At 38.0% G+C, this 13,120-nt stretch overlaps 1 protein-coding gene across 2 annotated transcripts; it reads right to left on the bottom strand.

The window, feature by feature from the left end:
- Positions 1-7,561: 7,561 nt before the first annotated feature.
- LOC149019098 (cucumisin-like) lies at positions 7,562-11,583 on the bottom strand. Of its 2 annotated transcripts, none has more exons than XM_089154476.1 (10): positions 11,438-11,583; positions 10,599-10,696; positions 10,398-10,489; positions 10,060-10,297; positions 9,427-9,937; positions 9,181-9,278; positions 8,872-9,093; positions 8,646-8,763; positions 8,335-8,548; positions 7,562-8,239 (listed from the first exon to the last, which is right to left on the bottom strand). In XM_089154476.1, the coding sequence occupies exons 1-10, from the start codon at positions 11,549-11,551 to the stop codon at positions 7,713-7,715; spliced, it is 2,232 nt and encodes a 743-aa protein (XP_089010602.1). In that variant the 5' UTR covers positions 11,552-11,583; the 3' UTR covers positions 7,562-7,712. The 2 variants fall into 2 exon arrangements, with proteins under 2 accessions (XP_089010602.1, XP_089010603.1); XM_089154477.1 differs by lacking the exon at positions 11,438-11,583 and adding an exon at positions 11,271-11,429.
- Positions 11,584-13,120: the final 1,537 nt, after the last annotated feature.

Here is a 13,120-nt window from a genome sequence, read left to right on the forward strand (position 1 = left end):
TGTTGGCATAGAAGACAAAGACACATAATGCTTGTTATGTGTGTACTGCTTGCATTTAAGGACATTAGAACTTTCTTCAAGATACCTTTGTTTAGGACTCATTTAATTGATTTAAATGTAATAAACAAGTTGATAGCAATTGGTCATGAATGTATGTAACTCGGTCATTGGACTTCTCCCTTGGTGCTTCAACACTTCTTTGGTGGTTTGGTCCACTAATTGCTCCCATGAATGTCATTTATTGGCATTGTTAGGGGATAGGCCGGCCCCAATCTAGGTAATACCTACAAAAAAATGTGTACACAAACGGATTTTGCTTGAGTCCTACGCAATAAATGCACATGACCGTCAAGCGAGCCTTCCGATCTTGCCAGGCAAGATCGGATCGTTGCTCTTTTTTAATCTTAAAAAACTCCTTTTAATAGGGTTCGATCTACAAATCGACCAAACCAAGCGGTTCAGCGGCTACAAATTGCTGGACCGTTTATACATTTTCAAAATTCGATTTTCAAAATATATGTTTTCAAATATCGTTTGAAAAACACAAAACCAAGTGTACCGCTCTCATTTCGATCATTTCAAAGATCTGAAGCAAAATCAATTTGGGAAGAAGAAGAAAGCTTGAACAAGAAAAAGCCCTAGTCTTCCAACTTGTTCCAGTGGTTCCATTTGAGCTGAGCAACCTAAGTTGGGTTCCAACGCTCGTGAAGAACAACTTGAGATATTAACCAAATCAGAGTTTTATTTCTTGATGATCTAGTCTTTAAGATTTTGAAGAAGAAGAAACCTGATTTCGTTGTTGATTTGAGCTGAAAAATGCTCTACGATCAAGTCGCAAGGAAAACCCTAACTTCGTCTTCTTCCATTTGATTTGAACAGTGCTCTGCGATCCAGGTTGTACAGTTTGTAAAACATAACTGGTTAAATTGTGTATCTCTAAACTACCTGTGCATTTCCTAAGCACATTGTATTTTTTATGTTTCCATAGATTTGACTCATAATGCAATTAATTCGTCAATTGTAGCTTCTATGGTGTCTGCTATCTATGAGGAGAACAAGGATGAAGATGGTTTTCGATCTCTACATGACCTACAGTGGAGAGAACACATTTGGGTGAACCGCTTTGATTGGTGAACCAACTTTTGTCTCCCAATGGCACTCCAAACTTAAATATCCTGCTTTTAAATTAGTCCGTAGTATTGTTTCTCAATTAAAACTACCAATTACTTCAAAGACAGTTCAGTTTTTATGCGATGCTTGTCAGAAGGGAAAGAGTCATAAGTTCCCCTTCTCCTCTTTTAATTCTGTTTTTAGGGAACCTTTGGATTTTATCTATTCGAATGTGTGGGGACCTTCTCCAATTACTTCTATTAATGGTTTTCGGTAGTATGTAATTTTTGTAGATGCCTTTAGTAAGCATAGTTGGCCATTCCTTTTTACTGGAACTTGGTTTTGTTGGATCTAAAACTGACACTTCACTTTTCATTTATCATAGTATTTCTAGTACACTTTATATCTTAATCTATGTGGTTGACATCATTGTTACTGGAAGTTTTGAGTTGTCACTTTGTAAATTTATGACTGCTATTTCTTCTGTGTTTGCTGTCAAAAATCTTGGTGCCTTTCATTAATTTCTTGGAATGTTCGGGTTTCCATTCTCTAATGGTCTTCATCTTTGCCAACAACAATACATTACAAATCTTCTTCACGGAACCAACATGAGTGATTGCAAGCTTATTATCAACCCTCTTTCTCCTACCTAGTTGAAAAAAATTTTGGGGGAGCTAATGGTCGATCCTACCTTGTACAAAAGTATTGTAGGGTCTCTATAGTATGCTACTATGACTCACCCTGACATATAGTTTTCCGTCAACAAGGGGCATCCGTTTATGCAAAGTCCAACTCTTGATCATTGGTCTGCTGTCAAAAGGATTCTGCGATACTTAAAGGGTATCATATCTCATTGAATTCTTATCAACAAATCCTCAAATAAGACATTAATAGTTTTTTTATGCTGATTGGGCTGGTTGCCCTGACGATCTTAAGTATACCAGTAGTTATGTTGTCTTCTTAGGACCTAACATTGTATCTTGGAGTTCTCGAAAATAATCCACTATGGCTAGCTCCAATACAAAGTCTGAATATCGAGCTCTTGCTAATGTTGCTGCTGAGCTCACTTTGCTACAATCTCTCTTCCACAGCTTCATGTTTTTCTGAGTGATGCTCCAGTTCTTTGATGTGATAATATTGGTGCAATCTACCTCACTACAAATCCTGTCTTTCATGCTCATACCAAACATGTGGAGATTGACTTCCACTTTGTTCGTGATAATGTTGCCAAAGGAGATCTTCAAGTTCATTTCTTATATACCAAGGATCAACTGGTTGACATCTTCATCAAGCCACTCTCTACTTCACATTTCAGCACCTTGCTGGCCAACCTCAATGTCACTTCACCTCCCTTGAGTTTGCAGGGGTGTATTAGGAATATTTTTGGAAAATTAACCAAAACCCTAATCACCACTCCATCTCAAGCTTATGCGGCTAGGGTTGCTTCTAAGATTTCCACAATTGATCAAATACTACCACTACACTCAAGAAAGCCTCTACAATTGGTACTCACAAGGACTCTAACCAATCCCAAAGAAAAGTTTGGTACATATTACAATTTCTACAAAACCTTGGTCAATAGTTTATGTAATCTAAAACACCTATATTCATGTAAATCCAAATATTGTAACTCAGGGAATCTAGAAGATCACAACTATAAGAGTTCTAGAACACTGATGAACAAGGACTCTACCTCTATATAAGGAAGCCATGTACAAAACTCTGAACATAGTGAAAATATCTGAAACTCTCCCGTGTACGTAGGACCGAACCACATAAACCTGGTCTCTCGCTCTTTCTCTCTCTCACACACATCTCTCTCTCTCTCTCTCTCTCTCTCTCTCTCTCTCTCTCTCTCTCTCTCTCTCTCTCTCTCTCTCTCTCTCTCTCAATTCCACGATTCTAGCATTTTAATACCAAATTACCCCTTTCATCTTGGTATGTTACTAGTAATTAATGTATTTATTCAATAAGAAAAATTTCATGAAGACATTTTATTTGTTGTTTCCATTTATATTCATCCTTGGAACTTCAGATTTACGATACTATTCAAATCTATTTGAAAACTAATGAACTTGAATACAAATTTGAATTGTTTACATACTTGAGAAAAATCATGTCAAAGCAATTATAACGAACAAAATACAAAGTAATTTTTTCCTGTTGGTTCCAACAATATCTCCCGATTTACAATTGTCATCCTCGAATAGTGTATACACAATTTGGAATAAACTGTTTACTCTTTTCACCTTCAATATAAACTAGTTTGGCGATTCGCAACACATGGAGTAGTTTACCATATTTGAACCCCATTTGCTGTAAACCGTCAGGTACCTCTCTGCCACCACAAGCGAGATAGTTTTCAACCTATTCACATACACACTATAAAACCAGAGAACTAGAAGAAAGGTTTAAAATTTCTTCTACTGAACCAAACCGACTCAATCCAGATCATGGGATTTTCTATTTAGAGCTTGGACAACATCTCTGCAATCTGAAGCTTTAGTGACCCGAGGGAGTTGTAATTAAGAAGACTGCTAACTGAACAGCATCCGTGAGAGTTTCCAGTTCCTAAATATAGGTAACTGTTTATCCTTTTCTTTTTGTGTTGGAGCCTTCTCCTTATGTTTTACTCTATTCTTTTTCCATTTTCAAGGAAAACTTTCTTCTATTATAGTTTCCTTTCATCAAAAAATATAAGACTGAATCAGGAACAATTTTAGAAAACGGTTCAAGTCAATTGGAAAAATAATTAAATTGATGAAAGGAATATAATGACAGAATTATGAACTTGCCCCCTCAGGTGCAATGGAGGTACCTCAATAAGGTTGTCACAGAGAAGCAAAAATCGCTGACGAGAGAGACCCTTGGTTAATGAATCAACCATCTGATCAATGGTAGAAACATACTAGACAAAAAACTGTCTCGAAGCCACCAGATTTCACACAAAATGGAAGTCAATCTCCACATGCTTGGTGCATACATGAATTTCAGATTAGCCATCATATAAGTGGCACCAATGTTATCACACCATATCACCGGTGCAGAAGGAAGAAACACATCTATCTCACCCAAGAGAGAGCGTATCTGAACCAGCTTGCTAGCCACTGAGACTATCGCCCGACACTCGGCCTTAGTAGACAAGCAAGAAACGGTTTTTTGTTTGCGAGAACTCCATGAGACTAAATGATGACCCATAAAAACAAAAAACCTAGTAGTAGAGTGACGATCATCTAGATTCCCACCCCCATTCAGCAATAGAATAACCTGCAGAACTAATAGAAGACTTCCGAGAGAAGTATAAACCCAAAGTAGAAGTACCCTGTAGATACAGTAACATACGTTTCACTGCACTCAATGAACATCGGTCGGTGAATGCATAAATTGAACCACATGATTGACTACAAAGGTGATAACAGCACAAGTATTAGCTAGATATTGCAGGGCCCCGACAGTATGCCAATATTGAGTCCTATCCTCCAAAGTTGTGCCATCAGAAACAAACAAGGAAACACTTGAAGCAATAGGTAGGACAACGGATCTGGCATCACTCATGTTGGTCTGAGCTAGTAAATCAGCAATATACTTATGTTGGGAAAGAAACAAACCCTCAATGGTACAATGTGCCTCAATCCCCAAAAAATAATGTTAAGTCACCCATATCCTTAATTGAAAAAGTTGTTGCCAAAGCTAGAGGCAAAGCAGAGATACCCTCCAAACTATTTCTAGTTACCAAAATATAATCAACATAGATAAGAAAATAAATGGTCACAAGAAGAAAAGAGAGGTATCTGTCCGGGAACCAACAAAACCATGGGAAGTAATAAATATTGTCAATCTAGTGTACCAAGCCCGGGGTGTCTGCTTGAGACCATACAAGGATTTATTTAGATGACAAACATGGGTAGAAAAAGCTAGATCCACAAAACCAGGAGGTTGCTCCATAAAAATCGATTCTTCCAAATCCCATGTAAAAATGCACTAGAGACATCTAATTGCCTAAGAGGCAACCCATTTGTGATGGTGAGAGAAAGAATACTGCATATTGTTGTATGCTGGACTACCGGAATATAAATATCACAAAAGTCATAACCACGGTGTTGATGAAAAACCTTGGCCACAAGTCGAGCCTTGTACCTCTCAATAGACCCATCAGGCTTCCATTTGAATCTAAAGACCTATTTGTACCCTATACAATTCTGAGTCTTATTGCTAGGTACCAATACCCAAGTACCATTTTGAATTAAGGCGTTGAACTCCACATGCATTGCACGTCTCCAATGAGAGTATTTTGCTACCTAGGCGTAACTTGTAGGCCCCAGCTCTACTTCACGGGATGCCAACAAATTAAGTCTCACAAACTTGTCCCATGTTCAAAATCAATTAAACTTGCCCTCATTTGCACAATCTAACAAACTTGGCCTATCAATATATTTAAACAAACTTGACCCATTCAAAGAAGAACAATTTGGTAGCCATAACTCAACAAGAAACTGTGACTCTGTATTTTTCAATGTTGAATAAGGAAGGTGATCTTTATCAAAGAACATGCCTGGATTTGTAAGACTTCCCAGACTTTGGATCGTAGCACAAGTAGCCTTCATAACTAGTCGGATAACCCAAAAATATGCATAGAGTAGACTTCAGATGTAGTTTGGATTGAGCATATGGTCGCAGCCACGGGGAGAAAAAACCTTAACAAATCATACTCAAGTCTGCTACCAAACAATACTTCTAAAGAAGATCTGTTAGACAACACTTCTTGATGCGTCCAAAATCTGTTTGACCTCCAAATCCTTGAAAAACAACCTGCAAAATGGGGTTAGACATGGCCCGACAAAGCAACGTTTCGTGATTTAATCTAATGGATGAGATTAATCCTATCCAACGACTATGAAGGACTGTCGTTTCGATTCTGGAGGTAATGATGATTACGGCTAACAAAAGCCACGTGGCGTAAAGGGAATAGGTTACGAGAAGCGTGGGAGGCTCGAAATGTACCACTGCACAGCCTAGCACAATAAATGCGACGCTTGGAGATCGGGAGGACATTTGGCCTTCTGTTTGCCCCATCTAGATGATTGATATTGGTAAAAAGCACTCCAAGCCCTGAGTTATCCCGACCACTTGGCCTGGGCGGCTCATGATGAGGATGAAATAACGTTGAACCGGGTCCAACCACGGTCAGGTCATGGGCTCCATAGGAGACAGGCTCAACCACGGTTGGGTCAAGAAACCCGGTCGGGGTTGGTCTATAATTCAAATCAATAACTAACATGAGGACAAAGGGACTCTACGGTTATGGGGATAAGCGAGATCTCGAAGAATTCGGGATACGTGATCGAGTTATAAAGGGTAACTACCACTAATACAAAGAGGATGATCATGTTAAGAATGGTAACTGCCATTATCTCCGAAAGTGGGGTGAAAACCCTAAGATCAAACGGCCACCAAGGGAAGATACGAACGAATCCAACGGTTGGGAATGAAAGGTAAACCCTATATAAACTAAAGGGTTATACATAGCAAAGGGATCTGAATCATTTCCCTCCATTATCATCTTTCATTTAAGCTCTGCAACTAGCCAGAACTCTGTGATCTGATCCATTGCTGACATAACCTTCAGAGGTTGCCACTCAACCGCGTGGTTGGGCCACGTCTATCCCCATTTTTCAGGTTGTTCTTCAAGGATCTGGAGGTTAAACAGATTTTCGATGCATAACTTCTAAAGGCTGAACTTTCTCACTTTCTGTAAAGGAGTGTTGCCACTAAATTTAGATGTAACCCATTTGCACTCTTCTTGCCTTGAGTTCTTTGGTTGATGTCAAAGCCCATTTGCACAAAGGAGCTCTTTTCAAACTACCATTGTAAAGGAGCATTGAATGAAGATATGGTCGTAATTTTCTTCAAACGAGCCACACATGACACAAGATTTATCATTGATACCCCCAACGCCATGCAACGACACGACTTTTCATGAAGAGGTGACCTAAAAAAGCAAGCCAACTTATGAAAGCAATATGAGTTGGGCAGTGGAGAACCAAACCACACTTGACCAAGAAACCTTCATCCCACGCTGGCAAGCTATTCAAAGGCGCTGCCAAGAGACTGTACCTTCTAAAGTTAAATGAACAAACTGGTGTGTCCGCTTGCAGCCTAGGGTATGTTTTGGAAGCCTCTGGCAATATCCAAATTGTACCTCGTGGTTTTCCACAAGCCGCCATCACCTTTCAAAAGGGCCACTTGGTCGCTTCTATTCCTTCCCAATGCTGCAACTAGGATGTGTTTTGGGTGGCGATGGACCATTTCTCAATCAGTGATCAAACCATAACAGAGTGCTGCAAAATCAAATGAGGGACACATCCATCTTCAAGTACAACTCACATTCAAAACCTCTAATCTCATAGCTACTCCAGTAATGTGTCACCCTTGGGTGTATCTTTTGTCAATCGATAACCCTATAACAAGGTTTGTATTACAATAGAACTCCATTTGTAACAGCAATGGGTCTTGTTTTGAACTAATATGCAAATTATTCATCAAATCAGGAGAAATTTATTGGATATAGAGTTCTAGGACAAGATAGAACTGATACATGAGTCTCATGGTGACCAAACAACAATGGGACTTCTTACAATATGCAATCCGTCGGACCATGAAATCCATGTAGAAACAACTGAATCATTGGGAATTGCTTCTCCACTAACATTGACACTGAACTGTTGCTTTTCATTCAGAGACTTAAAAGATAGAACATTAGGGTTAACAGTGACACTTAGGCGTGGTTGAACACCAATCTTCAACTCATATGTGGAATTGGATCTGCCAACATTTGTAACTGTCCTTGGGAAATGTAGTGTGAAGGATGAATTGGCTTCCACTTTAGAACCAATGGTAGGGTAGTTTAGAAGAGAGTTCAATTCTTTAATAACCTTCGGACAAGTGACATTTTCTCCAGTGATGATTTTAATATGTTTTGAACTTAACCCCATGCTGCACAGCTCTTGTATGTAGTCACTCATCTGCAGATCATACACAAGACCAGGATTTATAGCCTTCAATGGATCAATTTGACCAGCACCATAAGCCAATTCAGCCTCTTGATTGTAGGAAGCATTCATGGGAGAAGCTACAAGAATTAAAGCAAGAATAAGTGTCAAAAGTATAAAATTTACATTGCTGTGTTTGTTGCTTTATTACCTATGGAAAAGAAAAAAAAATCACCTGTTGTCATTAGAGCAGATTTTATTGCTGCAGGAGACCATGATGGATGAAATGTTTTGACATAGGCTGCAGCACCAGTTGCATGTGGGCAAGACATGGATGTTCCAGATATTATATTGTACATTACAGAGCGTCTATCACCATAAAAATTCGAGACTATGCCTTTCGGAGACCATGCTGCTAAAATGTCTACTCCTGGAGCACTTATATCCGGCTGTGATATTAAAAAGTTAACACATCAGTTCGAAAGAAAATAAAGTTGATCAAACCCTACCATTATTTGCACTTGTGAATTCTAAAGTTGGAAGTACCTTTAGAATATTTGCTGCATAAGGGTTAGATCCTCCCCCTCTTGATGAAAATGAAACTACATATGGAGCTTTAGGGTCATGGATAGTTTGACTTTTGTAAATCTTGGCCACAGGTTTCCTACATGAAAGGTAAAGATGACCGGTATTAGCATAAGATCAAGCACAAATTGACTATGATTTCTAATAAAAATTAAAAGATAGAGCATGATCCTTCCATTCATTTCACCTTGTACTCTTCAAATACTCCTTAAACTTTTTGGCTTGAGAAATTGTAAGAGCTGTTGCTGGTAGAGGAAAAGAAATGGCTATATCTTTGCCTAGAGAATCATCTAGAACCACCATTCCTGAAGCATTAGCAACGAAGGGTCCGCCACCATTGGAGAATGTATCACAGTAGACAATCTTCCCCTTCACCAAATCTCTGTCCAAACTTCCAGGAAGACATGCCCTAAATTGTGGAGAGGGGGAATCATGTTTAGATTTCAATAGAGAGCGAGGCAGGAAAGAAACTAGACATCTTAGTAATGTCATTTACCTCACTTCTTCAATTGGGGTAGAGTTCGATGCTGCTTTAACTGCAGATATGATGGGATAATAATTTTTCTGCGTCGGAAAAGTATTTATAGCATGCCCCTGATTAATCACAACAAAAATTACATAAGAATATTTTCATGCAGTAAACAATAAAGAAGACTTGATGTTTCCATACAGTAAACAATGTCTATGGAAAAGGTAGATCTCTATATGTATAAAAGAAAATGCAACTCAAACAAGCTCTCACCATTAAGTTCATGTTATTGCCAGTGGTGACATTGCTTATGATCCGACGATCTGTGGTGCTTGCTGCTACAGATAACATCCATGGGGCAAAATTTTCAACAGTTGATTTTGATGGTCCTTCATTTCCTGCTGAAGCAGAGGTAAGGATCCCTTTCTTCATTGCATGAAATGATCCGATTGCAATAACATCTTCGAAGAAAGGCTTAGCTGAACCCCCAAGAGAAACTGATAAGATATCAACACCATCTGCAATTGCATCATCAAATGCAGCCAAGATATCATGGTAAGCGCACCCAATTACCCAACACACTTTGTACACTGCAATCCTTGCAGAGGGAACAGCTCCTCTTACTGTCCCTTTAGCAATATCATATAAGCTTGTATTCTTCACTTCATTTCCAGCTGCTGTAGAAGCAGTATGACTTCCGTGCCCATTAAAATCTCGGGGAGATTCTTCCTCCATGCGTTGATACGCTGCTTCGGCGTTGTAGAACCGCGCTCCAACAATCTTGCTGTAGGTTACATCAAACAATGGCCAAATGAATGATTAGTAGAAGAAATACTAATGAAATTCTATAAAACAAAGTGATGTGATCAACAGATTTAGAAACGAAGGAGTTAGTAAAAATCTTACTTGTTACAGGTGATGTTTTGGCAAATGCCCTTCCATTTGGTTGGTGGAGGTCCAAATCCATTATCACTGAAGCTCTTAGATTCAGGCCAGATTCCACCATCAAGCATTCCAATGATGATATCACTTTCAACGTCAGGCATTCTCTTTACTGTAGTTGGGAAACCCAAGAAATTCCATGATCTTGTTGTGTGAAGTTGCAGGGTTTTACTTTTAAATACAGAGACTACACTTTCCATCCCTGCAAAAAAAATTTAGCATATTATCTAAACAAGATGAAAACATAAGCAGAATCTGAAAATTCAGAAACCAAAACATGATTTTTGTTTGATAACTAATACCCTTGAGCTTCTTTTGCTCTTCCTTAGTAAGCTCAGCTGCAAATCCGTTAAAACTTTTCCCATAGCTGTAAACCAACGATTCTCTTGCTGAACTGCATCATTAAACACACATAGACATACACAAAATGTTGTTTTAAGGGAAAATCTCATCTTTGTGTTAAAACAATAAAAGAAAATGGGAAAGCCCAAAATCATGTGTACCTTGCGTCAAGGACTTGTTCTAGCATCTGCAGATGAACAGACTCAGTGTTGAACACATTGACATCCTTCAATGTTTCACCCATGTACACGATATAAACCTATACAAAAATTACAGATACTTTGATATTTCAATCGTCCCATTCACATATAATCCCGTTTTGATCAGACATAATAATATTAATAATAATAAAGTATATTAATATTATTTTTGTAATACTAAAATACTCTTTTAATCTTGGTGTGGTACTAGTAATTAAACTATTCATTCAATAAATTAAAAAATAGATTTTTTTTTGTTGTTGTATCCATTTATATTCATCTTTGAAACTTCAGATCTATAATACTATTCAAACCCATATACAAGTTTGAACTATTTACATCCTTGAGAAAAATCATGTAAGGGATATTCAATGAACCAAAATATGAAACAAATTTTTTTAGTTGGTTCTGAGAATCTCTCACAATTGAAAATTATTATCCTCGAACAATGTTGTGCACAATTTGTAATAAAGTTTTTATTCTTTTCGCCCTCAATAAAGTAAGATTTTCCCTACACACCTACATCCACCCTCTGTCTCTCTACCCCTGCCCCCAGGTGGAATGTGAAAATAAAAGCCAGGTTCATCTCCAATGGTTGCAAATGCTTTGTAGTACACTAGTGTGAGGCCCTACCACACCAGCACATAGCCAAATTGCATGTGATTGTGTGTTGTTTCTGGCTGAACTGTCAAAGGTGCTTTGAACAACCTAATGCACAACAAAGGAGCTTGATCCATGATGGTAGCCTAACTACCAAATTGAAATATTAGAGCTGAAGCAAGGTCATTATGAATGTTTACCTCCTTCGTAGTAGTTGCAGCAGCGAAAAAATCACTGAGAATACATGAGAAGACAAACAAAAACATGATTAGAGATGAACAAATCGTGTTTGCCATTGAAAGGGAAGACTCCATTCACTCTCCTTCGTAATCTCTTGTCTTCTTATTTTTTTTCCTGATAGAAATTCTCTCTTAACTTTTGATGTATATATAGAGAAAAGGAAGACTATACCTGCTTGTGAAGTGTTCCCTGTTATCTTTGCAAAGTAATAGTCACCACAAATGTCCATGTCCAAAAAAATATAGTTAACAATTAATTTATGATAACAAATGTTAAGCAATTTGTGACATATATGCATGCTCTAAATGCCCATATGTGAAAATGAAATACATAGTTTTACCCCAAAAAAAAAAAAAAAATGTAAAATAGTAAAACTTGTTTGGATAAAGAAGCATTCACACTCATCTTTGTAGGCTAAAATTCACATTTTGCAGTTCACAACATATCGACTACATCATTACCATATTTGAACCCCATGTGTCGTAAACCACCGGGTCTGGATCATATAGACTGCATAGATGATGATTGTGTGGCTTTGAATAAGGATATATGCTTAAATATAGGTAATTGGTTCTCCCATTTTTTTGTGGGTGTTAGAGCCTTATCCTTATGTCTTAATCTGTCCTTTTCCATTTTTGAGGAGAAAGTAGTTTCCATTCAAAAATGCAAGGGGGAATCAAAGACCAATTGGAGAAAATGGTTCAAGTCAATTGGAAAAATAATTAAATTGAAGAAAGGAATCTATTGGAAGAATTTGAACTTCCTAACAATAATATTATCCTTCATTCTCATATGAGATAAAGAATCTTTTAAAAAAAGAATGGTCATTGTATGTAGATAATGGGTTGTAGATGACTATCATACCGAATGAAAGGTGGAGCCCCCCACAAAAAAAAAGTGTTTCCAAGAAGAGTACGTTTTGTTGGCATAGAAGACAAAGACACATAATGCTTGTTATGTTTGTACTGCTTGCATTTAAGGATATTAGAACTTTCTTCAAGATACCTTTGTTTAGGACTCATTTAATTGATTTAAATGTAATAAACAAGTTGATAGCAATTGGTCATGAATGTATGTAACTCGGTCATTGGACTTCTCCCTTGGTGCTTCAACACTTCTTTGGTGGTTTGGTCCACTGATTGCTCACATGAATGCCATTTATTGGCATTGTTAGGGGATAGGCCGGCCCCAATCTAGGTAATACCTACAAAAAAATGTGTACACAAACGGATTTTGCTTGAGCCCTACGCAATAAATGCACATGACTGTCAAGCGAGCCTTCCGATCTTGCCAGGCAAGATCGGGCCGTTGCTCTTTTTTAATCTTAAAAAACTCCTTTTAATAGGGTTCGATCTACAAATTGACCAAACCAAGCGGTTCATCGGCTATGAACTGCTGGACCGTTTATACGTTTTCAAAATTCGATTTTCAAAATGTATGTTTTCAAATTAATATCGTTTGAAAAACACAAAACCAAGTGTACCGCTCTCATTTCGATCATTTCAAAGATCTAAAGCAAAATCAATTTGGGAAGAAGAAGAAAGCTTGAACAAGAAAAAGCCCTAGTCTTCCAACTCGTTCCAGTGGTTCCATTTGAGCTGAGCATCCTAAGTTGGGGTTCCAACGCTCATGAAGAACAACTT

This window comes from Hakea prostrata, chromosome 4 (assembly GCF_041222555.1).
Source record: "Hakea prostrata isolate BN-2017 chromosome 4, UWA_Hpros_2, whole genome shotgun sequence".
Lineage (NCBI taxonomy): Eukaryota > Viridiplantae > Streptophyta > Magnoliopsida > Proteales > Proteaceae > Hakea > Hakea prostrata.